This window comes from Berghia stephanieae, chromosome 2 (assembly GCF_034508935.2).
Source record: "Berghia stephanieae isolate SIO BIC M18660-M18661 chromosome 2, UCSD_Bste_1.3, whole genome shotgun sequence".
NCBI lineage: Eukaryota > Metazoa > Mollusca > Gastropoda > Nudibranchia > Aeolidiidae > Berghia > Berghia stephanieae.
In genome coordinates this window covers 11,142,119-11,166,118 of record NC_088361.1, presented here as the reverse complement: position 1 = coordinate 11,166,118, position 24,000 = coordinate 11,142,119, and the positions used below count along the sequence as shown (strand labels likewise).

At 35.5% G+C, this 24,000-nt stretch overlaps 1 protein-coding gene across 1 annotated transcript in view; it reads left to right on the top strand.

The window, feature by feature from the left end:
- The window catches only part of LOC144964302 (SH3 domain-binding protein 5-like), a 31,663-nt gene extending 10,746 nt beyond the window's left edge, over nt 1–20,917 (top strand). The window contains exons 2-9 of the mRNA XM_078898398.1: nt 8,398–8,551; nt 9,256–9,318; nt 10,140–10,268; nt 11,416–11,580; nt 13,533–13,663; nt 15,877–15,919; nt 16,848–17,037; nt 18,894–20,917. Of these exons, the coding sequence (XP_078754524.1) occupies nt 8,495–8,551; nt 9,256–9,318; nt 10,140–10,268; nt 11,416–11,580; nt 13,533–13,663; nt 15,877–15,919; nt 16,848–17,037; nt 18,894–19,375 (1,260 nt within the window). The 5' untranslated portion in view covers nt 8,398–8,494 and the 3' untranslated portion in view covers nt 19,376–20,917. The remainder of the gene's footprint in view (nt 1–8,397; nt 8,552–9,255; nt 9,319–10,139; nt 10,269–11,415; nt 11,581–13,532; nt 13,664–15,876; nt 15,920–16,847; nt 17,038–18,893) is intronic.
- Nucleotides 20,918–24,000: the final 3,083 nt, after the last annotated feature.

The window sequence follows — 24,000 nt, the reverse complement described above, 5'->3', positions numbered from 1 at the left end:
CTCAAACCCGGGACTTCTCTTGGCAGAAACTCTCAAACCCGGGACTTCGCAAAAGTCCCGGGTGTGCTGTCATTTAAATCGATCGATATTTGAAGTACGAGTTTTATGGCCAAATTTTTAAATAAAATGTGTTTTGGCAGAGTACGGCAGTTTAGCCATGGTAGATCTATGTTGTAAGAAAAAGCTTTGGTCATAGGTTTTCTTATAAATTCTTTTGTATTCTAAAATACAATCATGATAAGATCAAAATTGTCTTAGTGATCATTTAAATGTCCATGGCTTATTAACTCTGCATAATGATATGATATGGTGTTATTGGATATGATAAAACACGACGTGTGCACATTTTCAGGTCTGATAACCGAACGCAATTAAGGGTTCGTTTTACACTTTTGTAATAGAGAATGTTTTGCGAATGTTTTTTGTTTGAGAGTAATTCCCGTACAACAATTAGACCATAACAATTTGAGTTATTAGACCTGCAAATAAGTATACGTCGATATGACATGATATGATATGATATAATACAATAGGCGTCAACAGTCGTGAAATCACTTCCGTCGTAATGACGCTTGGTAACTTAGTAACTGGTTCTTAACTATCGAAACAATGCCGGACGCCCTTATGAAATAGTCTTCGACGAGCATAAAAGTGTATCCAGAGGAGAAAAACATTATAAATCTGATCATGTTTTGACTTCAATACATTCTGATCATATGACATGTGAAAAAGTTCTAGCCAGCATGAAGAATAAAAAGTACCGATTTTCTTTGTTAAGAACCAAGCCGCTCGTTGCTGGGCGTGCGTAACATCAGACTATTGAATCCAATTGTCGTTGTTAAAGTGTTATTTGATATCGAGTACTATATGAGGTTAGACGTCTATCTTATTATTACTGACCACTGGGTTGGAATGGGCACCGTGTATTGTGCTATTGATTAGAAATAATGGTGATTAATATTATGTAATGGTGGTGATGTAATGGTAGTGGAGATGATGTGATGATGTTGATGGTGGTGATAATGTCAATCAAGGTATAGAATAGACTATGTTATGGTGGTGATGGTAATGGTAGTGGAGATGATGTGATGATGTTGATGGTGGTGATAATGTCAATTCAAGGTATAGAATAGACTATGTTATGGTGGTGATGGTAATGGTAGTGGAGATGATGTGATGATGTTGATGGTGGTGATAATGTCAATTCAAGGTATATAATAGACTATATTATGGTGGTGATGGTAATGGTAGTGGAGATGATGTGATGATGTTGATGGTGGTGATAATGTCAATTCAAGGTATATAATAGACTATATTATGGTGGTGATGGTAATGGTAGTGGAGATGATGTGATGATGTTGATGGTGGTGATAATGTCAATTCAAGGTATATAATAGACTATATTAACGAAAGAGTGAAAATGGAAAGGCTTCGTATGGGAACAAAACAGACAATGGACGTTTCGGGTACAAACCCTTCGTCAGCACGTGCTGACGAAGGGTTTGTACCCGAAACGTCCATTGTCTGTTTTGTTCCCATACGAAGCCATTCCATTTTCACTCTTTCGTTAGTATTTTACGATCACCGGCTTCAGGCAGCCCTTACCGTTTTCTAATAGACTATATTATGGTGGTGATGGTAATGGTAGTGGAGATGATGTGATGATGTTGATGGCGGTGATAATGTCAATTCAAGGTATATAATAGACTATATTATGGTGGTGATGGTAATGTTAGTGGAGATGATGTGATGATGTTGATGGTGGGGATAATGTCAATTCAAGGTATAGAATAGACTATATTATGGTGGTGATGGTAATGGTAGTGGAGATGATGTGATGATGTTGATGGTGGTGATAATGTCAATTCAAGGTATAGAATAGACTATATTATGGTGGTGATGGTTATGGTAGTGGAGATGATGTGATGATGTTGATGGTGGTGATAATGTCAATTCAAGGTATGGAATAGACTATATTATGGTGGTGATGGTAATGGTAGTGGAGATGATGTGATGATGATGATGATGGTGATAATGTCAATTCAAGGTATATAATAGACTATATTATGGTGGTGATGGTAATGGTAGTGGAGATGATGTGATGATGTTGATGGTGGTGATAATGTCAATCAAGGTATAGAATAGACTATGTTATGGTGGTGATGGTAATGGTAGTGGAGATGATGTGATGATGTTGATGGTGGTGATAATGTCAATCAAGGTATAGAATAGACTATGTTATGGTGGTGATGGTAATGGTAGTGGAGATGATGTGATGATGATGATGATGGTGATAATGTCAATTCAAGGTATATAATAGACTATATTATGGTGGTGATGGTAATGGTAGTGGAGATGATGTGATGATGTTGATGGTGGTGATAATGTCAATCAAGGTATAGAATAGACTATGTTATGGTGGTGATGGTAATGGTAGTGGAGATGATGTGATGATGTTGATGGTGGTGATAATGTCAATCAAGGTATGGAATAGACTATATTATGGTGGTGATGGTAATGGTAGTGGAGATGATGTGATGATGATGATGATGGTGATAATGTCAATCAAGGTATAGAATAGATTATGTTATGGTGGTGATGGTAATGGTAGTGGAGATGATGTGATGATGTTGATGGTTGTGATAATGTCAATCAAGGTATAGAATAGTACAATTTCAAGTTCAACGTCTTTATCTGCAATAGGAGGATTGCCCATCATTGCAGATGTTGTACAATTATGTGGTGATTTTCTCCATTATTGTGTTATTGAGTTAATAATAATAATAATAATAATAATAATAATAATAATAATAATAATATATCTTTATTGTCCCCAAAAAGTGGCAATTTGTCGTTTGGTTACACATTTATAACAATACAATATTGACATAGACACACTCACACAAGATGCACACTAGTAACATAGTAGTTATCGTAAACAAAAAAAAAAAAGAAAGTTGAAAGATAAATGTTTAATAGTTGACCAAATTTGTTGTTGTTGGTAATATATCTAGGATTTCTGGTGGGAGAGTGTTCCATTCTTTGATGGTTCTTGGGAAGAAACTGTATTTATATTTGTTGGTTCTGTGTGTTGGGGTTGTGAACTTACTGCTACGATAATTTCTTGTGGGTGTACAGTGTTGTTTTGTGAAATACTGGGATAGAGTTATCGTTGTTTTGTTGGAATGTACTGTTATGTGTAGAAGTTGGAGGCGTTTTTTTCTTTCCGCCTACTTTCCAGTGTTTTCCACCGCAACAGTTTCAGGGCCTCAGTAACGCATCCTGGTTCGCGCAAGTAATTGTTGGTGACAACCAACCTCGAATACTATGTTATGGTGGTGATGATTATGGTAGTGGAGATGATATGATGATGCTGGTAGTTATAATATCACTTCACGGTGTAGAATAGAATAAATTTATTGGTCGCATAAAACAATGTCATGTTTTGACGTATCGTATGAGGCGACACGTCTGTGTACATAATAAGGGAAAGCATGGCCATGAATAGCAAATACCATCTTGGGGTCGGTCCAAAAGTAGTCTTGTGATCCAACATTGAGATAGTATCCCCTTGTCACAACGAAAGGGTTAACTAATTAATTATGTTCGCTTTCTCGTGTGTCAGCATAGGTTATAGGTCCAGGTACTGCCAGCCTATACGCTATGTGGTAAATAGAAGTAGACATGAATTTGCCAACATGGTGTATGTATAAAAAAAAAATATGATTGTGATTTTATATAGAGCAATGTCCACTGAATGTGCTCAAAGCGCTTTACAAGGGGTCCATGGCCAGCAGCAACATTTAACATTTAATTTAGAACGTGACACGACACCTGTCAGGCGATATTACAATTTTGTTCGGACAGAGACAGACAGCGCAGTTAACGGCCAGGTAATCATTTTACACCTGAGTACGGTGAGAGAATGTGAGTAAAGAGCCTTTTCCAAGGATTCAACTATGCGCCGAGCGAGGCCCGAACCCAGGATCTTCCGATCCGAAAGCAGGTGTCATACCACTAGACCACATAGCCGTATGTATGTGCTATATAACATGTCGTATAAGCCATTGCATACACACTTTTGAACTGTGGATTGAATTCAGGTTCCGTTACATGCATACCATTAATTAAATATTAATTGCATACACCTTTCATAATGTCGGTAGACGATAATACTCTTCAACAGTGGTAACGTCACTTCCTTCCTAATGACGCATGGTAACTTAGTAACACTGGCTCTAAACTATCGGAACAATGGCGGATGACGGTATGAAATATTTCTCCGGCGAGCATAAAAGCGTATCCAGATAAAAAAAAACCCTCATGATCATGTTTTGACTTTTATACATTCTGATCACAAGTTCAAGCCAGCATGGAGAATATAAAGTAATGATTTTTTTTGTTTAGAACCAAGATGGCAACCGTTGCCGGGCGGCGTGACATCAGACTACTGAATCCAATTATATTTTACCATTCTTGAACCACGAGGTACATTGAATGGTATGTGGCTGTTTGCTCCCGTGTCCCAGGTGTCAGTGGTTTTGCCAAGATGAGGGTCATTTAAATCGATCAATATTTTAAATAAATAACAATGTGAAATTGAATGTAAGCTTCAATTTAATATAAGAAAACAGATTATGCGGACGTTTCGGGTTTCCCATTTATCAACAAAACAGGATGAATGAAACAATACAGACGAATGAGATAATGTAGTAGTGCAGCAACATTTACATTACTCAATATTTGAAGGACTAGTTTTCTGGCCAAATTTTTAAATACGTGTCTTTCCAGGGCATGGCTGTTAATTAGTTAATCATATATAGATATAATGAAGTTGACGTCACTCGAGTCTTTGCATTGTTTTTTGCCATCCACGATTATAAGTAATTTTCACTAAACTGTATTCACCTATCTATACAATTTTAAGGTTACACATAGCTTTGTGTGTTGGTCCGTTATACTTCCGGATGGCAATGTTGCGAGCTTCTTAGCCAAGCGCACACTATAGATAGAATGCGCTTGGCCAAGGAGTTCACAACATTGCCATCCGGAAGTATAACGGACCAACACACAAACTCTGTGTAACCATGAACTTTTATAGTCTGGTTGATACAGTTTAGTGAGAATAACTCACAAACGCGGATGGCAAAAACAATAACAAAGGCCTGAGTGACGTCATCTGCATACTATCTATATATAGATAATATGCGCTTGGCTAAGAAGCTCATAACATTGCCATCCGGAAGTGTAAAGGACCAACACACAAAACTGTGTGTAAAGATGAACGTTTATAGTCAGGCTATTACGGTTTAGTGAGAATTACTCATAAACGCGGATGGCAAAAAACAAAACAAAACAATAACAAAGGCCTGAGTGACGTCATCTTCGAACTATCTATAGATAGTATGCGCTTGGCTAAGAAGCTCATAACATTGCCATCTATGTGTAAGCTTAAACGTTTATAGTCTGGATAAGACAGTTTAGTGAAAATTACTCATAAACGCGGATGACAAAATGTAATAACAAAGACATGAGTGACGTCAACTCACACTATCTATAGATAGAACGAAGATGACGTCACTCAAGCCTTTGTTATTGTATTTTGCCATCCGCGTTTGTGAGTGATTCTCACTAAACTTTATCAACCACACTATAAAAGTTCATGGTTACACACAGTTTTGTGTGTTGGTCCGTTATACTTCCGGATGGCAATGTTATGAGATTTTTAGCCAAGCGCATACTATCTATATTGAGGATGAAAAAAGTTTTGGATAGCAAGCTTATCGTGACTCTTCATATTTTAATTCCATGTGATTCGTTATCTCATAGATAGTAGCCATCCAGAAGTATAACGGACCAACACACAAAACTGTGTGTATCCATGAACGTTTATAGTCAGGTTAATACAGTTCAGTGAACATTACTCATAAACGCGGATGGCAAAAAAACAATAACAAAGACATGAGTGACGTCATCTTCGAACTATCTATAGCCTGACACTGACCAAAATATGACGTCAAAAGACAAGTTTTTGGCCACAAAAAAACAAACAAACAAACAAAAAACAAATTGTGAGTTGTATTCAATAGGTCAACCAATGGAATCATTTGTTTCCCCCAGCTCTACTAACGACAACTCACTAGGCGGTGCAAAATCCTTTAAAAAAATAAAAAAAAATGACGTCAAACTGAAGGTTCTAGTGTCAGGCTATGTGTGTTAACGATGGCTACGTTCGAACTCACATATTAACACATTTGTTTGACACTGTTTATTCATGCAATCAGAATACAAACACAGACATTCCCACTCACCCTGCCTATCTATTCCCACAATGTGTGCACAATAGCGCAGACACACATTCACATATACAAACAAACAAACACATACACACTCATACACACACTCCCTCTCTATCCATCCATCTATCTATCCATCTATCATCTATCTATTCTATTCTATTCTTCTATCTATCTATCTCTCTCTCTCCCTCTTCCTATCGTCCTGCTAACCTTCATACCACTGCTCTACCTACTCTCGTAACAATGCATGACTATATATATATTTTACGGCGAGCTAAAGCTATCAGATAATATAGAAAATAATTTGATCATGTTTGACTTTTAACTTGATCACAGAGTTAAGCTACATGGAAATAAAGAATGTTTTATGTGTTAGATACAAGATGCAATCTGTTGTCAGCGGCTGAAATCAACATACTGAATCCAATTATTAGCAATTTTGAACACGAGACATGAAGGTTGTGATGTTTCCAGTATCCAGGTTCAGTGGTTTTGTTCTTCTTCTTCTTCTCTCTCTTTCTTCTTTTCTTTTCTTCTTCTTTTCTCTTTCTTCTTCTTTCTTTCTTTCTTCTTCTCTTCTTTTCTTCTCTTCTTTTTCTTTTCTTTTTCTCTTTTTTTTTTTTCTCTTCTCTTTTTCTTCTTTTTTTCTCTTCTTTCTTCTTTTCATGAGTCATTTTCTCGATCATTTTTGATCATATTTATCATTGTAAATTGATTCTACTTTAATTTTCTTCAACGATTAAACGTCGTTTTGGTTTTCCCCTTCTCATCACAATTTCAGTTCTTCAATCTTTACTTTTGTTCGTGTCTTCTTCTCTTTTACTTACTCATATTTGAGCAGTTTTTGCCATTTTTTAATTCTTCTTTCCTGGCATGCTAATCTTTTGTTAGATTGGTTGCTCTACTCGAGTCTTTGCTTTTTCTTCTTCTTTTGCCATCCCTTTATATATTTTCTTCTAACTGTTCTTCATTCTTTCATTTTCGTTTATCAATCTTTTCTGTTTGTCGTTCTTACTTCTCTGGATTGCAATGTTTTGCTGCTTCTTAGCCATTCGCCACTTCTTATATTTCATACTTACTTGGTCTTTGTTATTTCTTTTTTCATCTCTTTATGTAATTACTTCCTGAACTGTATTATCGCCTGCTTTATGCGCTTGTCTTCAGTAGTTCACTACATTGCTCTCTCATATACTGACCACCTGCAAAACTTTGTTTAACCTGTTCGTTTTCTTTATCAGTTTATCAGTTTAGTGACTTATTCTAATCGCGTGGCATACATTCATGTCTCTTCTTCTTCTTCATCTATCTTCTTTCTACTTCATATTCACATTTTTTTGTTTATCTTTTATTCTTCGGTGCATGTTATAGCTTCTTTTCAGTCGATCTATTCTATATTGTTATCGTCTTCTACTCATATCTTTATCTCTTCAGTGGCTTTTCTCTAAAGCGATCGTCAATATATTCATAACTAACCTGAATGACGTTCAAGGCGAAGTTTTGGCCACAAAGAATCAGTAGACACACAAAAACAAAACTGACAAACCAGAAGAGTCATTGTGAGTTGTATTCATAGGTCAACCATGGAATGCGTGTCCTTCCCTTCTTTTCAACAAACCAAACTTGCGGTCAAAACCTTGAAAAAAAAAAGCTCACTTAAACTGCAGTATTTGTGTTCGCTATGTTGTATTAGATGCGATATCGTTGATCAATACTACATCTATTGCTTGACACTGTTATTCATAAATAAAGAATCAAACAAGTGTTTCCAACATCACTGCCATCTATTCTATTGGTGACCAATAAGAGCGAACTACTTACATATGTCCGAAAACAACATAACTTTCAAACAACAACATTCATACTTCAATATCTCTCTCTTATCCATCTAATTTACTATGCCTATATCATCTATTATACTATCTATTATTTCTTTTATTCTATTATATACATCTCATTATTATTATTCTCTATCATTCTAAGCATCATTATTGTTTATTCTTTTGTTATAATTCCTTTTGATTTATACTACCCATTTGTTATATCCATTTTTGATTAATCCATTATTTGTATATCCATGATAAAAATTTTTTTTTTCCAGAACAACAAACCTAGAAATGAACAAATACGGCTAAAAACGAGTTCAAAGACATTTGGCATGAAAGCTATTATAAAGCTATAAACTCAAGGTCACTGTAATGGACACAAAAGAATCTTTTGGACAATCTGATGAAGAGTTTGACCCTCTGATTACGGTGAGAAATAATATTATTATAGTGTGATAGTAATGATGATGATGATGATGATGATGATTATGATGATGATTATGATGATGATTATGATGATGATGATGATGATTATGATGATGATGAGGATGTCCATTGCTGTTAAATAGAAATGAATAGATTTGAGTAAAGGAATTATATATACTTCAATGTATAAAACAATATCATGAAAGTGTATATATTACACACACACACACACATACTACACACACAACACATATACTATTATATATATACATATATACATACATATTCCTTTGTATATATTTGAATGTCCTTTGACTATCTTTATATATATATATATATATATATATATATATATATATATATATATATATATATTAATAATTTTCATACATTTTTAAAAATTATATATACACCATTGTTTTAAGGTGCGTTTGATTAAAATAATGGTTTTCTAGTCGTGTTGCTTTAATAAGCTTCCTTTTTGATACAGGAACCATCAGATGGCGGAAGTATACTTTAAATTAACGCGAATTGTATTGCAAGATGGCTTCCTCTTAAATAGGTGGCGTCATCTATATATATATTATATATATATATATATATATATATATATATATATATATATATATATATATATATATAAAATTTATAAGTAGTATTTAAATTTAAGTACATTAACTATATAACCCCTGCTTTATCTAATACAGGTTGAATTGGAAAAATTGAATCAAGCCGCTTCCGATGTTAATCGATTGGAGAAAGAAATCAATGTTGGTATATTTTTTAGAAGTTATCATCATCATCATCATCATCATCATCATCATCATCATCATCATCATCATCATCATCATCATCATCATTTCATCGTCATCATCATCATCATCATCATCATCATCATCTCATCATCATCATCATCATCATCATCATCATCATCATCATCATCATCATCATCATCATCATCATCATCATATCATCATCATCATCATCATCATCATCATCATCATCATCGATCATCATATCAATCCAATCGTCATCATCATCATCATCATCACCATCATCATCATCATCCACTCTCATCATCATCATCATCATCATCATCATCATATCATCATCATCATCATACCATTACATCGACACCATTATATTATCATTTATTATTTAAGATTTCATTATGTGCCTCAAATTGTTTTGTCATTGCAGAAGTTATTGTTCTGCTACATGACCATTGTTATAATAGGGCAGAGAAATCGTGACGTCACACCTTGTACTTTCTCGGTTCCAAAAACCGTGGAAGTGTATATATAACCAGTCCTTCGGATGACAAATAATGAACATTGAATCAAAAAGAGGCATAACTATTTTAGTAGCAGGATATATAGGCAGATTCTTAGGAGAGAGGATGAATGATCTTTATTGGCGTCCAGCATACACAAGATGTAATTCCCGCCATCTGGAAAAAGTGCTGTTAAACTTCCAATGAGATTGGAATCAGTTTTGTTTGACATCGCAATTTGGTTCCTTATTAATTTTATTTCAACGTAGCATTCTTTTCCTAAAATATGACACGTTTCTTTGTTTTTTTGTTCCACAGGAGGCGAGAAGTAAATACCAAGAAACGTTCTATGAATGTTCTCAAGAGCTTGAAGTTTTGAGGAAGAAATTTGGCAGGAAAATTAAGAAGGCCCGATGTTATTATGAAACCAAAGAACTGTCTAAAGAAGTAAGAATTTCACAACAATGGCCTTTGTGTTTTGATGTATCTACAATGCTTGCATCATAAACACTTTTAAGAGAGGGAATGGAACACGAATTATTATACAATTTAGATGATATACATCTATTCTTGAAAATAAAATAGGGTTAGGGGTTTAACCTCTCCTTACCACCTACATCAAAATCGTCACATTTGTTACGACACAAAATACATTTTTTCTTATTCAGATTTATTTTGTAAATCACAATGATCTTTGTTTAATTAATGAGAACAAAAAGTTGTTTTGTCGAGAGATTGTTTGATTTTAAAAATCAATTTTCCGGCTAGGTAAGCCTGCCATTTTGGGAAAATACTGTAAATAGTCGGTAAGGAGAGAGTTACGTTATTCCCTACAGCCCTTGTTAATTTTTTGCCAACGATCATAGAATTACTGGCAAATCAAAAAAGGATAAAACTATTTTTCACAGATTGATATAGCTCTATTAGTAACTTGCAACCCTTGTTATAGAAAAATTAAAGGTAATTCTATCAACCTTTGCCTCAAATGGTTTAGAATATCTGCTAGGGCATAATGATCGGTCCTTGATTTGACCTTGATGGATCCTTGGCTCCCTTGTGTCATGGCACTAAAATATTTTAAATAATAATTCCCTTATCATCCCAGAGAAACTGTCTAGGTCTTCAGGAGATGATAACCCGTCACGCAGAGACGCCAATTGGCTAGCGGTGACTGTCAAGCACCATGCAGTGGCGGTATTGCTCCTGTATTGCCGTTCGGGTAGGAAGCAAAGACCGTACCTCTGAGCCACGCTGCCCCTGGATCGATTTTATCTTTGACGGCTCAAAAACTTCGTCCGTCAAGGCCTTCATTACTCTGCAAATATTACGGGTTTCCCCCTAGCTTTTTGTTCCACAGGAGGCAAGAAGTAAATACCAGGAAACGTTCTATGAATGTTCCCAAGACCTTGAAGTTTTGAGGAAGAATATTGGCAAGAAAATTAAGAAGTAATAAATAGGAATTAAAAGGTAGAGAACTTTTCTTTTTCATTCCACTTTTGTGTCGGATTTAAATATGTAATATGTACTTAGTTATTTTTATAAATTGTGAACTGTAATATTATACTGTAGCTTCGTTTAATGTTATCGATTTCAGGCTCAGTCTGAAGCCATGCTGTCTGCCCGGAAGTTTCAATCAGCCAATGGGGTGTACATGGCCGCTAAAGAAACCATTTCATTGGCTGAACTCAGACTAAAGGATGACAAAGCTGCCAGTTTGTCCACTGCCTGGCAAGAAATGCTAAATCATGCTTTGATACGGGTAAGTATAAATAATTGACATAGTTTTAACTAACCTTAAGCTTTTATTAACTGGATAAAGATTCTTCTTCTTCTTCTCTAACATTTATATTGGCTTCCAATCTAAGAAAGTGTCAGTTAATAAAGCCACAGCAACTGTTTCTCTGAGTAATGAAGAGAACTGAACGATATATCTCCAAAATCTTGTAGTTGTTTATGAGCTACAGAGTGAGATATAAATAAATAATATAAATAAAATTCCCTTTATTCATCCCATAGGAGAATTTTTTCTTTAGGGTCTATTCCAAGGGAAGACTGGAATAACCCAGGCGTAAGCCGTAGAACAGCGCCGCAAATTGAGCTAGGGCGAGGTGACTTGCTCAAGGCCACAAAGGGCAGGAGCGGGTGATCGAACTCGGTAGCTTCCGGGTATTAAGCAAAGACTGTACCGCCTGAGCCACGGTGTTCCATTTTCATGCAACGCCGATACAAAATGAGACAAATTTCCTCAAAATGGTATTGCATCGGGGTTGATTTGGTGGATTTAGGGACTAATCTCTAGTGTTTATCTGAGTAACATCTCTAATCTTGTGCGGCTATGTGGTCAAGTGGTATGACACTCGCTTTCGGATCGGAAGGTCCTTGGTTCGAGCCTCACTCAGCGCATAGTTGAGTCCTTGGAAAAGGCTCTTTACTCACATTCTCTCACCCTACTCAGGTGCTAAATTAGTACCTGGCCGTAACAGCGTTGTCTCTGTCCGGAAAAATTGGAATGTCGCCAAACAGGCGTCATGTCACGTCCTAAATGTTAAGTGTTGCTGTTGGCCAGGGGCCCCCTGGAACGCGCTTTGAGCACGTTTAGTGGATATTTCGTTAAATAAAAGCTCAATTTTTATTTTTAAATCTCTATGAGTAAAATATGAAGCTAACAAAGTCTTTTTGCATTTTTTTTCATAATCTAAGGATCGCCATGCGTTAAATTTAAATCGTTAATGTCAAAGTGACAAATTAGAGAGAAGGCACTGGTGTAAGATAAAGATCTGAGAAAGTGTGTATAAAACAGTGCCAGATAAAGCAAGAAAGAAACATACAAGAAGAAAACCATCCCGCCCCCCTCAAAAAAAAAAAAAAAAAAAAAAAAAAAAAAACCTCCCAGAAAACAACCTGCCTCGACTAGGGATGGAACATCAGACCTCCTGATTACCGGTCAGAGATGCGCCACCTTTAAACCACATAGGCTTCCTGATAGTTGGCTCGATTAAACCCCCTCCTTACCAACAACAGGAAAATCGTCACATTCGTTAGGATGCAGCCAACATTATTCTCATTCTGATTTCTTTTTTTTGTACATCATAATATTTGAACAAAAATGTTTGCAATAGTTAAAGTATATTAACATTGTGTTGAAGAGCTCGTTTAACAGAAATATATAATAATTATAGCAAGAACAAACAGCTTTTGTGTTTGAGTGAAATCAATATATTTTTGTATAGGTTGGGTATGACTTTTTTCGGAAAAACCGGACAATGGCCGGAAAGGAGTTAATGCCTATATAAGACAACAAAAATAAAAATGGAGCTTCTAATGGCGTTCGTTCTTGTCCTTTAGGGTTCAGGTTTTTTGTTTTGTGATGCAATCGAGGATTAAAATCGGAAACGCGAACCCCTGTGAAGAATGCTAAAGGCATCCAATCGTTTTTGAGTGGCACAAATACTTAAACCCAACGTACACTTATTTGCAGGTCCGATAACCCAATTCCTTATGAGTTCATTGTTGTGATGGAAATCTCCAAAAAAAAAATGGTGCAAAATATTGTCCTTTACAACAATGTTAAAGTAGGCCCGTAAGTGGTTTAGGATGTCAGACCTGCATTTAAGTACACATCGCTTAAACCCAAACTGTCATGTTTTATTGGTTGTTCCTTTACTTTGAAAATTAATAATAATGTATTCCTATCATATTTTGAATTACCAGGTAATGGAATCAGAACAAGAAAAATCCAAAAGTGAAAAAGAACATTTGGAAAAATCTGCTATTTTTGCAGCTACCGAAAAGAAACTTCACATACTTGAGAAGAAACACAAGAAATCCATAGAGAAAGCAAAGTAAGTCATTTGTAAAATTGTGTTTTTTTCCCCTTCCCTTGGCTGAATGACCTTATTTATCGTATCGTATCGAATGACCTTTTTAATCGTATCGTATCGTATCGTAGAAAAAATAAACTTCATATACTTGAGAAGAAACACAAGAAAGCCATAGAGAAAGTAAAGTAAGTCATTGGTAAAATTGTTTTTTCCCTTTCCATTGGCTGAATGACCTTATTTATCGTATCGTATCGTATCGTATCGAATGACCTTATTTATCGTATTGTATCGTACAGTATCGTTTAAGAGCTCTGTGTTGCTTTTATGCATACGTAGAAACAATTAATTTATCAATTAATCAAACAACATTTCAATGCTATTTGATAATATTGAGTATTGAATAAATAATCTATGCATAAGTGGCATGTTCAATATTCGTAGTATTATGAACTTATTTTATTGTATTAATATATTGAAACTCTCATTAATTTTCGCTGTTAGGGTCAATGTTTTACAGATCACTAATAACCATACTAGACTAAATTATACAGATTATACCTAAAAGAAAGCATGCAAATACAAACTTCCCCTCACGTGCACTACTGCATATGATAATTCCCTACTTTTTCTTCATTTCGAGTATTACTATTATAATCCTTCTAATTTGCCACCTAATTTTGTTTTCCTCAATGTTCTTTTAACAAACAAGCGTCTTTTCATTCGCCTATGTTATTTTTGTTTATTTGCGTGCGTGCACGATTGTGTGTGATTGCTATGATGGCCAACACAGTTATAGCAAAATTAATTATGTTTTCTTTCTTTTTTTAAATTTTGACATTGCAATAAATAGATCTTAAACAAATTGAATCATTACTATATTAATTATATGCATTTAGATAAAATACTCACAACATCAGGCAGTAAAATTAAACATACCAAACACAAAACTGTGTAAACATGAGCGTTTGTAGATGGAACGAAATTGTCATCACTCAGCTCTTTGTTATTGTTTTTATCCAGCCGTTTTAATGAGAAGTTCTCACTAAATTGTCTCGATCACACTAAAGATAGTATGCGCTTGGCTAAGAAGCTCATAACATTGCCATCCGAAAGTATAACGAACCAACACACAAAACTATGTGTAACGATGAACTTTTATAGTCTGGTTAATACAGTTTAGTGAGAAGTACTCATAAACGCGGATGGCAAAAACTAATAACAAAGACCAGAGTGACGTCAACTTCGAACTATCTTTAAAAGCGTTTCAGGTTTACACATAATTTTGTGTGATGATAGATAGTATGCGCTTGGCTAAGAAGCTCATAACATTGCCATCCGGAAGTATAACGGACCAACACACAAACTGTGTGTATCCATGAACGTTTATAGAATGAATGCGCTTGGCCAAGGAGTTCACAACATTGTCATCCGGAAGTATAACGGACCAACACACAAACTCTGTGTAACCATGAACTTTTATAGTCTTGTTAATACAGTTTAGTGAGAACAACTCACAAACGCGGATGGCAAAAACAATAACAAAGGCCTGAGTGACGTCATCTGCATACTATCTATAGTCAGGTTAATACAGTTCAGTGAGCATTACTCAGAAACGCGGATAATAACAAAGACCTGAGTGACGTCATCTTCGAACTATCTATACTTTAATTCCGGCTGTTGCGAGTATTTTCTATAAACGCATAACATCAATATGTATTTCGTCGTCTCAAAATGGTGTTATGTCGGGGTGAATTGGATGTTGGTGAATTAGGGTATATAGTCTCGATCTAATATCTGGTTCAGCCCTGCATATACCATTTTGACGCGTTAGGGGACATTAATAATAATAATGATGATGATGATAATAATAATAATAAAAAATAATAATAATAATAATAATAATAATAATAATAATAATAATAATAATAATAATAATAATAATATGATGATGATGATGATGATGATGATGATGATATGATGATGATGATGATGATGATATAATAATAATAATAATAATAATGATGATAATATTAATAGTAATAATAGTAATAATAATAATAATAATAATAATAATAATAATAATAATAATAATAATAATAATAATAATAATAATAATAATAATAATAATAATATAATAATAATAATAATAATAATAATAATAATAATTATGTCTTCGAATTTGGAAATAAAAATGTTGAATGATCAATTTATTCTTTTGATTTTTTCATCTTTAGATCATACTTTGACTCCAAAAATGAACTGGAACTGAAACTTCAGGTAAGACAAAAGGATCGACTGTTTTAAATTCATATTTTACACCTCTCTTTAAGATGAATATAATGTGATATAATGCAATTTTATGACCATCTTATCAATGAGCAGAACACCCCCCCCCCCCCCAAACCAAGCAAAACAAATCAATACAATTAAAGATATATTATATATGTTTGTGAGGGACCCGATAGCTCAATTGGTAGAGCACTCGCTTCATTCATAATCAAGTGGGGACGAGATCGATCCCGGGTGCAGTCGAGATTTTTTTCTGACCCCCCCCCCCTGTCCACCGACAGTGATTGGGTAGCTGGGTCTTTAAAATCTGGCGGAAAATACTTTGCGATAGATTAGCGTTCTATCCAATTGGTATCTAGCAATTATTATTGCCCGTTTCACGCTATAGAAACCGAGATAAACTCCGGCTCCATGGGTCTAATGGCTCTGAATGACTACTTTTATATATGAGCGTAATATATTCGAAAAAGGAGTATTTATATTTTAGTACCGTCTCTCCAAAGCATTGATTTAACTATTATTCCATTAAAACTTAGTAATGATTGTCAATGAGCTACTGTGCGGTTATGTGGTCTTGTGGTATGACACTCGCTTTCGAATCGGAAGGTCCTGGGTTCAAGCTTCGCTTGGTGCATAGATGAGTCCTTGGAAAAAGCTCTTTACTCCCATTCTCTCACCGTACTCAGGTGTAAAATGAGAATCTGGCCGTTAACAACGTTGTCTCTGTCCTAAAAAAATTAATATTGCCTAACAGGCGTCATGTTTCGTCCAACATGTTGCGTGTTGCTGTTGGTCAGGGACCACTATTAAAGCGCTTTGAGCACGTTTAGTGTATATTGCGCTCTATAAAAGCTCATTTTTTGTGAGATTATTTTATGACTATTATTTATTCACGTCTTCATTCATCCACCTTTAGCAAATCAAACAGTCTATAGAAGACTTACAACAGGCTATTCAGCATGCAAAAAGCCAGTATTCTACGTCACTCAGGAACCTGGAGACCATTTCAGACGGTATTCACGAGGCTAGAAGACAAAAGCTTATACTTATGTATCCACGAGAACCAGGAGTTGGAGCAGAGGAAGAGCCCAATGCACAACTCAATGGTACGTCCGTATTATAAAGAAATGCATTCAATCTATTATAAATCTGTGGGGAGCCAGCAGCTCAAATAATTGGTTGTGTCTCGAACTAAAGATCTGAAAAGATTGTATGAAAGAGGTAGTGCCCGACGTGAACTTATTTGCAGGTCTGATAACCCAATTCCTTTTGGGCTCATTGTTGTAATCGAAATAATTTTTTTTTTTTATGACGCAAAATATTTTACATTATAACAACAATGTTAAATTAGGCCCATAAGTGGGTTCGGATGTCAGACCTGCATATATGTACACGTTGGTAGTGCCCGACAAAGCAAGAAAGAAAAATACAAAAACAAAAAAAATAACCCATAACAGGATTCAATAGTCTGATGTCACGTCCGCCCAGCAACGAGCAGCTTGGTTCTAAAAAAAAGAAAATCGGTACTTTTTATTCTTCATGCTGGCTAAAACTTCTTCACATGTCATTTGATCAGAATGTATAAAAGTCAAAATATGATCAGATTTAACGTTTTTCTCCTCGAGATACACATTTATGCTCGTCGGAGAAGTATGTCATAAAGGCGTCCGCCATTGTTCCGGCAGTTTAGAACCAGTTACAAAGTTACCATGCGTCATTACGAGGGAAGTGATGTCACGATTGCTGAAGAGTATTGGAGATTGAATCTTACGCCTCCTGGCCCGTCTGGCTGGTAATCAAGAGGTCTGAGGTTCGATCTCCAGTTGAAGGGAATTAACTTTTTGATTAAATATACCACATAATTTCTATTACATACACAACTTTACAAAATCGTTCCCCTTTGTTTTCATTTTATTAAACATTTTCATAACCTAATCTACGAGTATAGGGAATGAGATTAGCGGAAGAGTAGCGTCCCTTGATTGGACGTCACCCACAGTCTGTGACGTCACCAGCAGAAAAGTTATTAGAGAGAGAACGTCATGTTGGTTGTGCGCATGCGTCTCTCGTCCTCGTCTTGGACGAGAGACGCATGCGCACAACCAACATGACGTTCTCTCTCTAATAACTTTTCCGCCGGTGACGTCACAGACTATGGGTGACGTCCAATCAAGGGACGCTACTCTTCCGCTAATCTCATTCCCTATATTGGGCCACTATAAGTATGGTCGCCAGGTACACATGAAATTATCAGTAGGGGTAGGGGATAAGGGTGATGGGTGAGATGGCTGAATAGATAAGACTCTGAACTTATGCCCGCATTGTAGTCAGCATCTCTATAATATTTCCTTTGAGAAGAAATTTAGCCCCTACTGCTCACTTTGTGGCAATACACAGCAGCAGATCACGGTTTATCACTGTCTTTTCTCGTGATTATTCATTCCTAAATAAAAATGTCCACGAAGGAGGAAGGAAAAGAATTACATCATCACTTCATTCATTTTCTTGTTGTTGTTGTTTACTTTAAAGAAATGTACTCCGGGATAATTTAAAGGTCAAAGGTTATAATATAGTCATAAACATTAAATGTGATAACATTTACGCGTCAAGATAGGTTAATGTCGACATCCATTTATTTGCAGGTCTGATAAGTAAGCCAATTTATTATGGGCTCATTGTTGTAATGGAAGTATCTAAAAATGACGCAAATATTGTCCATTATAACAATGTTAAAATAGGCCCATAATTGCTTTCGGATCCTTCAGCTGCATATATATACACGTCGGTTAAAGTGCTTGGAAATACTTCGATAACTGGTGATCAATTTAGAAGTGTCAAAAAGAAAATTGATTTAAGTAATAGTTTATATTATTTGAACAACAACAAAAAAAAAGTCAAAATTATCTAGACTCTATCTATATATTTTTGTTAATATCAATTCAACTTTTTGCTCTTTTACTAGAATTACCAAGAGACTTCGACATGGCTTCTTCTGTTGGCGATGAGGATGAATGTTATTCCGATAGTGACGAAGAGCTCGACGAACAAGTAATGCAAAAGATGAACAACTGTAGCACCAAAGAAAACCACACATCCTGTAAAAATACGTCACACGTCAGGATAACAGAAAAGCCGATCCAGCTCGTAGGAGTAAAAACCAAACAGAAATTAAAGAAATCTATGTCTCTACCTTCTTATGTTGTTGAAGAGGAAACAGAAGACAATATTATACAAGCACAAGCAATCGAGATAGAAACAAACACTGTTCTTCTTACAATGGAAACGAACAGGCGAGACAACGATTATCGAATTCCTGCTCAAGAGCCATCAGTCGATAAAGCATCGAAAAGTATACCTAAGACTAAAGCTACACGCTTGATTCTTGATCCAAGTGCTTTGGGGATGCGGGATGCCGTTGTAGGTCAAGCTGATGGGGAGTCGTGAAAACGAAATTATGTTTTTTTAAAAAATATTATGTTTTAATACGAGTACTTATACATGCCTGCTAAGAAATAGACATAATAAAAATTGGTCAACAAATAAAGATAACAAGCCATGGGTACCTCATATGATTTTGACAATACATGAGAAATCAGTCAACATTGTTAAGACATAACCAAATCATCAACGTTTAGCAAAGAATTAATGCACTCCTTCGTCTTTTCTCCTCCTCCTCCTCCTCCTCCTCCTCCTCCTTCTCTTCTTCCTCTTTTCCTTCTCAAATACTGCCTCTTCTTCTTCTTCTTCTTCTTCTTCTTCTTCTTCTTCTTCTTCTTCTTCTTCTTCTTCTTCTTCTTCTTCTTCTTCTTTTTCTTCTTCTTCTTCTTCTTCTTCTTCTTCTTCTTCTTCTTCTTCTTCTTCTTCTTCTTCTTCTCTTCTTCTTCTCCTTCTCCTTCTCTTCTCCTTCTCCTTCTTCTCTTCTTCTTCTTCTTCTCCTTCTCCTCCTCCTCCTCCTCCTCCTCCTTCTTCTTCTTCTTCTTCTTCTTCTTCTTCTTCTTCTTCTTCTTCTTCTTCTTCTTCTTCTTCTTCATGCCTTGAATTTTCTATTGTTTATTGTTCTATTGTTTATTATACTCAACGTTATATATCAAGTAATATCCAATTAAATATTAAATGTAAATTTATGCGTTTTCGAAAGCATTCACGGCTAAGCAAAATCTAAAATCGTATTTGACGTACTTGGCTAAAAAAATAGGAACACTCTCTTGTTTAGTATCAATGTTGTTGAAGATGAAAAACACATATAAAGGCAAAAGAAATCAACATAGTTGAAACGACAGCTTGTTCAGCTTATAAGTAGTAGATGAATTTTGCCTGGCATTGAAAAGAAAATTTAAGAAATCAATGACAAAAATATTCAGTCAGTATTTGATCGAAGAGCCGTGAAAAAGAAATAATGTTTTTTTATATTATGTTTTAATATGAGTACTTATACACAATGCCTGCAAAAAAATAATATGACTAAGAATATGTCATTGTGAGCTCATGTGATGTCATTATTCGTCAAATTGACGAAAAGTCATGAAAAATATATGTTTTTGATACTTTTAGATAGTATGGGCTTGGCTAAGAAGCTCACAACAATACCATCCGGAAATATAACGACCAACACACAAAAGTATGTGTAACCTTGAACGTTTATAGTCTGATTAATAAAGTTTAGTGAGAAATAATCATAATCGCGGATGGCAAAAAGCAGTAACAAAGACCTGAGCGACGTCATCTTCATACTATTTATAGATAGAATGAAGTTGACGTCATTCGGGTCTTTGTAATTGTTTTTGCCACCCAGTTTATGAGTAATTCTCACTTAACTGTCTTATCCAGGCGATAAAAGCTCGTGGGAACACATAGTTGTGTGTGTTAGTCCGTTAATCTTCCGGATGGCAATGTTGTGAGCTTCTTAGCCAAGCGCATACTTACTATAGAAAGCTTGCAAGTATGTTATGTGTTAACAAATAAAGGCAACGCGCCACCCATACCTAACACTGACTTGGATTCATTATGTATTTATTATTCAGTTGTCAACATTGTTGTGCGGCTATGTGGTCTAGTGGTATGACACTCGCTTTCGGATCGGAAGGTCGTGGGTTCGAGCCTCACGTTCGGCGCATAGTTGAGTCCTTGTAGAAGGCTCTTTACTCACATTTTCTCACCGTACTTGGCCGTTAACAGCGTTGTCTTTGTCCAAACAAAAATGTGTAATATCGCCTAACAGGCGTCATGTCCCGTTCTAAATGTTACGTGTTGCTGTTGGCCAGGGACCCCTTGTAAAGCGCTTTGAGCACGTTTAGTGGATACTGCGCTATATGAAAGCTCAAGTTTTTTTTTTTTTTTTTTTCGGATGCAGCTCAAGTTCCCCCCAAAGATGAGTGAAAAATATAATAATGCCTCTTACTTCATGGTCACAAACAAATTGAATTGGTAAGTTCTATACAGAGCATAATAAGTCAAGATGGTCTCAAATTGAGATAATACTTTTTTTTCCTGTATCTCTCACCAATTACAACTTTACTGATGCAAAAGACAATTATCAACCAACTGATTCATGAATTTGACTGTCTAGATCATTGGCATTTTCACTACATATCATCAATCGCTTCTAGTGGCGGTCAAACTGGACTTGGGCTCTGTACAGAACTTGCCGCTTCAATTGAAGAAATTAGTTTCTTCTCCGCCTCCTTTTTTTCTTTAGACTCCCCCTCCTCTTCTTCTTCTTCTTCTTCTTCTCTTCCTCCTCCTCCTCCTCGTCCTCCTCCCATGCTTGTAACCCGTTGGATAGTGACCCGATTTTGAGCTCTTTGGGCACGTTTAGTGGATATTGCGCAAAATAAAAGCTAAAAAATAAAGAAAGAATTACGTTTCAGGTTTGATAATTTGATCGGACGAGTCAGTGCATTGTCTGGTGGATAAAAGCTGGCTATTTGAATAGTTAAGGGGGACAATCGTAATTTTTTTATACATTCAATTCATATAAATAATATATTACCAATTACTTCCCTTGAGCCTTACCCCTGCAATTACAGATCTTGCGAATGAGCACAATGACAATAATGAATGCTAGACGATGTGCATGAGTTGCAGGTCTAATCAACGCAATAACGCAATTACGTGCTTGATTTAACATTGTTATGATTGACATAATTTTTTCGTTAATTTGAGAGTATTTCCATTACAACAATTTATGATTCGACCATTAAAAAAAACAACAAAAAAACAAAAAACATAAAACAAACAAACCCCGATTCGATTTACCTCCCATTAAGTGGCAATTAGACTAGTCTGTTCACGACAATGGAACTGGTGTGAAGAATAAAACCAGTTAAAATCGATACTTCAAAATGGCTCTTTAAACTCAACCAACCCTAACACCGACTATACCCTTACTTTACCCGGGTTACTTTTACCCCATGCCTATTATTAATTACATTTTTCTGAGACATAAATTATAGGCGTAATGTTTTTTTTTTAGATTTTACATGTTAATAGAAGTTGAATAAAATTATCTATATACATGCTCATTTTTAATACATTTCTTCCAATTTTGAAAAGTAGCAAAAATTTCTAGGGTTGAGTGAGTTAACCAGTTTACTGTCATACTTCGGGATAAACTCATATGTTAAAAAATCGACCAGAATACTCGTACTTCAAATATCGATCGATTTAAATGACCCTCATCTTGGCAAAAACTCTCAAACCTGGGACTATATATATAATAATTGATTTTTGCCTTTAAATGTTGCTGGTAGATAAAACTATTGGGTGAGTCAAGGGATATCTTTAAAATGTGCAGCCATTTGATGGCTTTTTGTTTAGGAAAAGCCAACAGTTCATTCTGCAGTTGAAGTGCTCGCTTGAAAGCGTTTTCTCTTGATGACCAGCATACTTCAACATGACGTAACAAGCTCAGTTCCTTTCTTCCACGTCTTTGCATGGGGGACTAAATTTACAACTTTTATTATGAAGCTAAGAACATTCTCCATCATAACACAATGTTGATGAAGGGATAATGATGATGTTGATGATAATGGCGATGATGGTGATATTGCTGCTGCTGCTGATGATGATGATTATGATGGTGATGATGTTGTTGTGGTTGATGATGATGATGCTGGGTGGGGTTCCTGGCCTCCCATAGTGGGCAGGGAGGCACTTACTGTGTCTTCTATCCCCTTATATCTGTCTTCCAACTCGCTCTCTGTCTTTGTCTTGGAATGAGATTACTTGGTTTTGTCCTGGCACTGGCCGGATACTCTAGCTGAGATTGAAACAGTCAAATGTATAGTTAGTTTTGGGAGATGCTATTATTTTTTGTCCTTTTAAATCATCTCTATGTTATACGTTGTATTATGTTTTCTTTATATTTATTATATACGATTTGTAAAACATTTGAGTGTGTTCCTCTCAGTAGGGACCTGTGCTTGTGATCTCAAACTAAGTACTTTGATCGTGTGCTCTTGGAATCTACATCTGTTTCCGATTTGAACCAACTCCCCTTTGTCTTACCTTTTCTTGGATGCTTTTATTGTAATTCTATGACTTTATACTATCCCATTTTCTTCCTTTTAACTGGCACTGAAATGACCTTAAACATCCTCACTAATATATGAGAAGTACTTATATGATTATTACATACAATCTTTGATCACTTGAATAAGAAAAAGATAAAACTCACCCGAGGAAATGAAGAATTCACACCAAAACAGCAAGTTACTCGTACGTCTTTGATGATTGACTTTTTGATGAAAATTGGAGAACAATGATATGTTCTTTTCACCGTCACCTGTCGTAATACAAACGGACGCATATATCATAATTTTTGGAGAGTGTCTTGGTAGAAAGTCGCATATCCGAAATGCGTCTTTTTGTGAAAGACAGATTATGTCATTCGGTGGACGAATAAGAGAAAAAGACGCATATTACAAAATGCGACCTTCTGTCATATCCACATTCAATATGCGTCGATCTGTCATTCCTCGAAACGAATTTAAACCAAATTAGGTCAAGTCGCATATTTTCAAAATGAAACAGCTTTTTTATTTTCAACGATTGAGTTACCAAACCCAGAT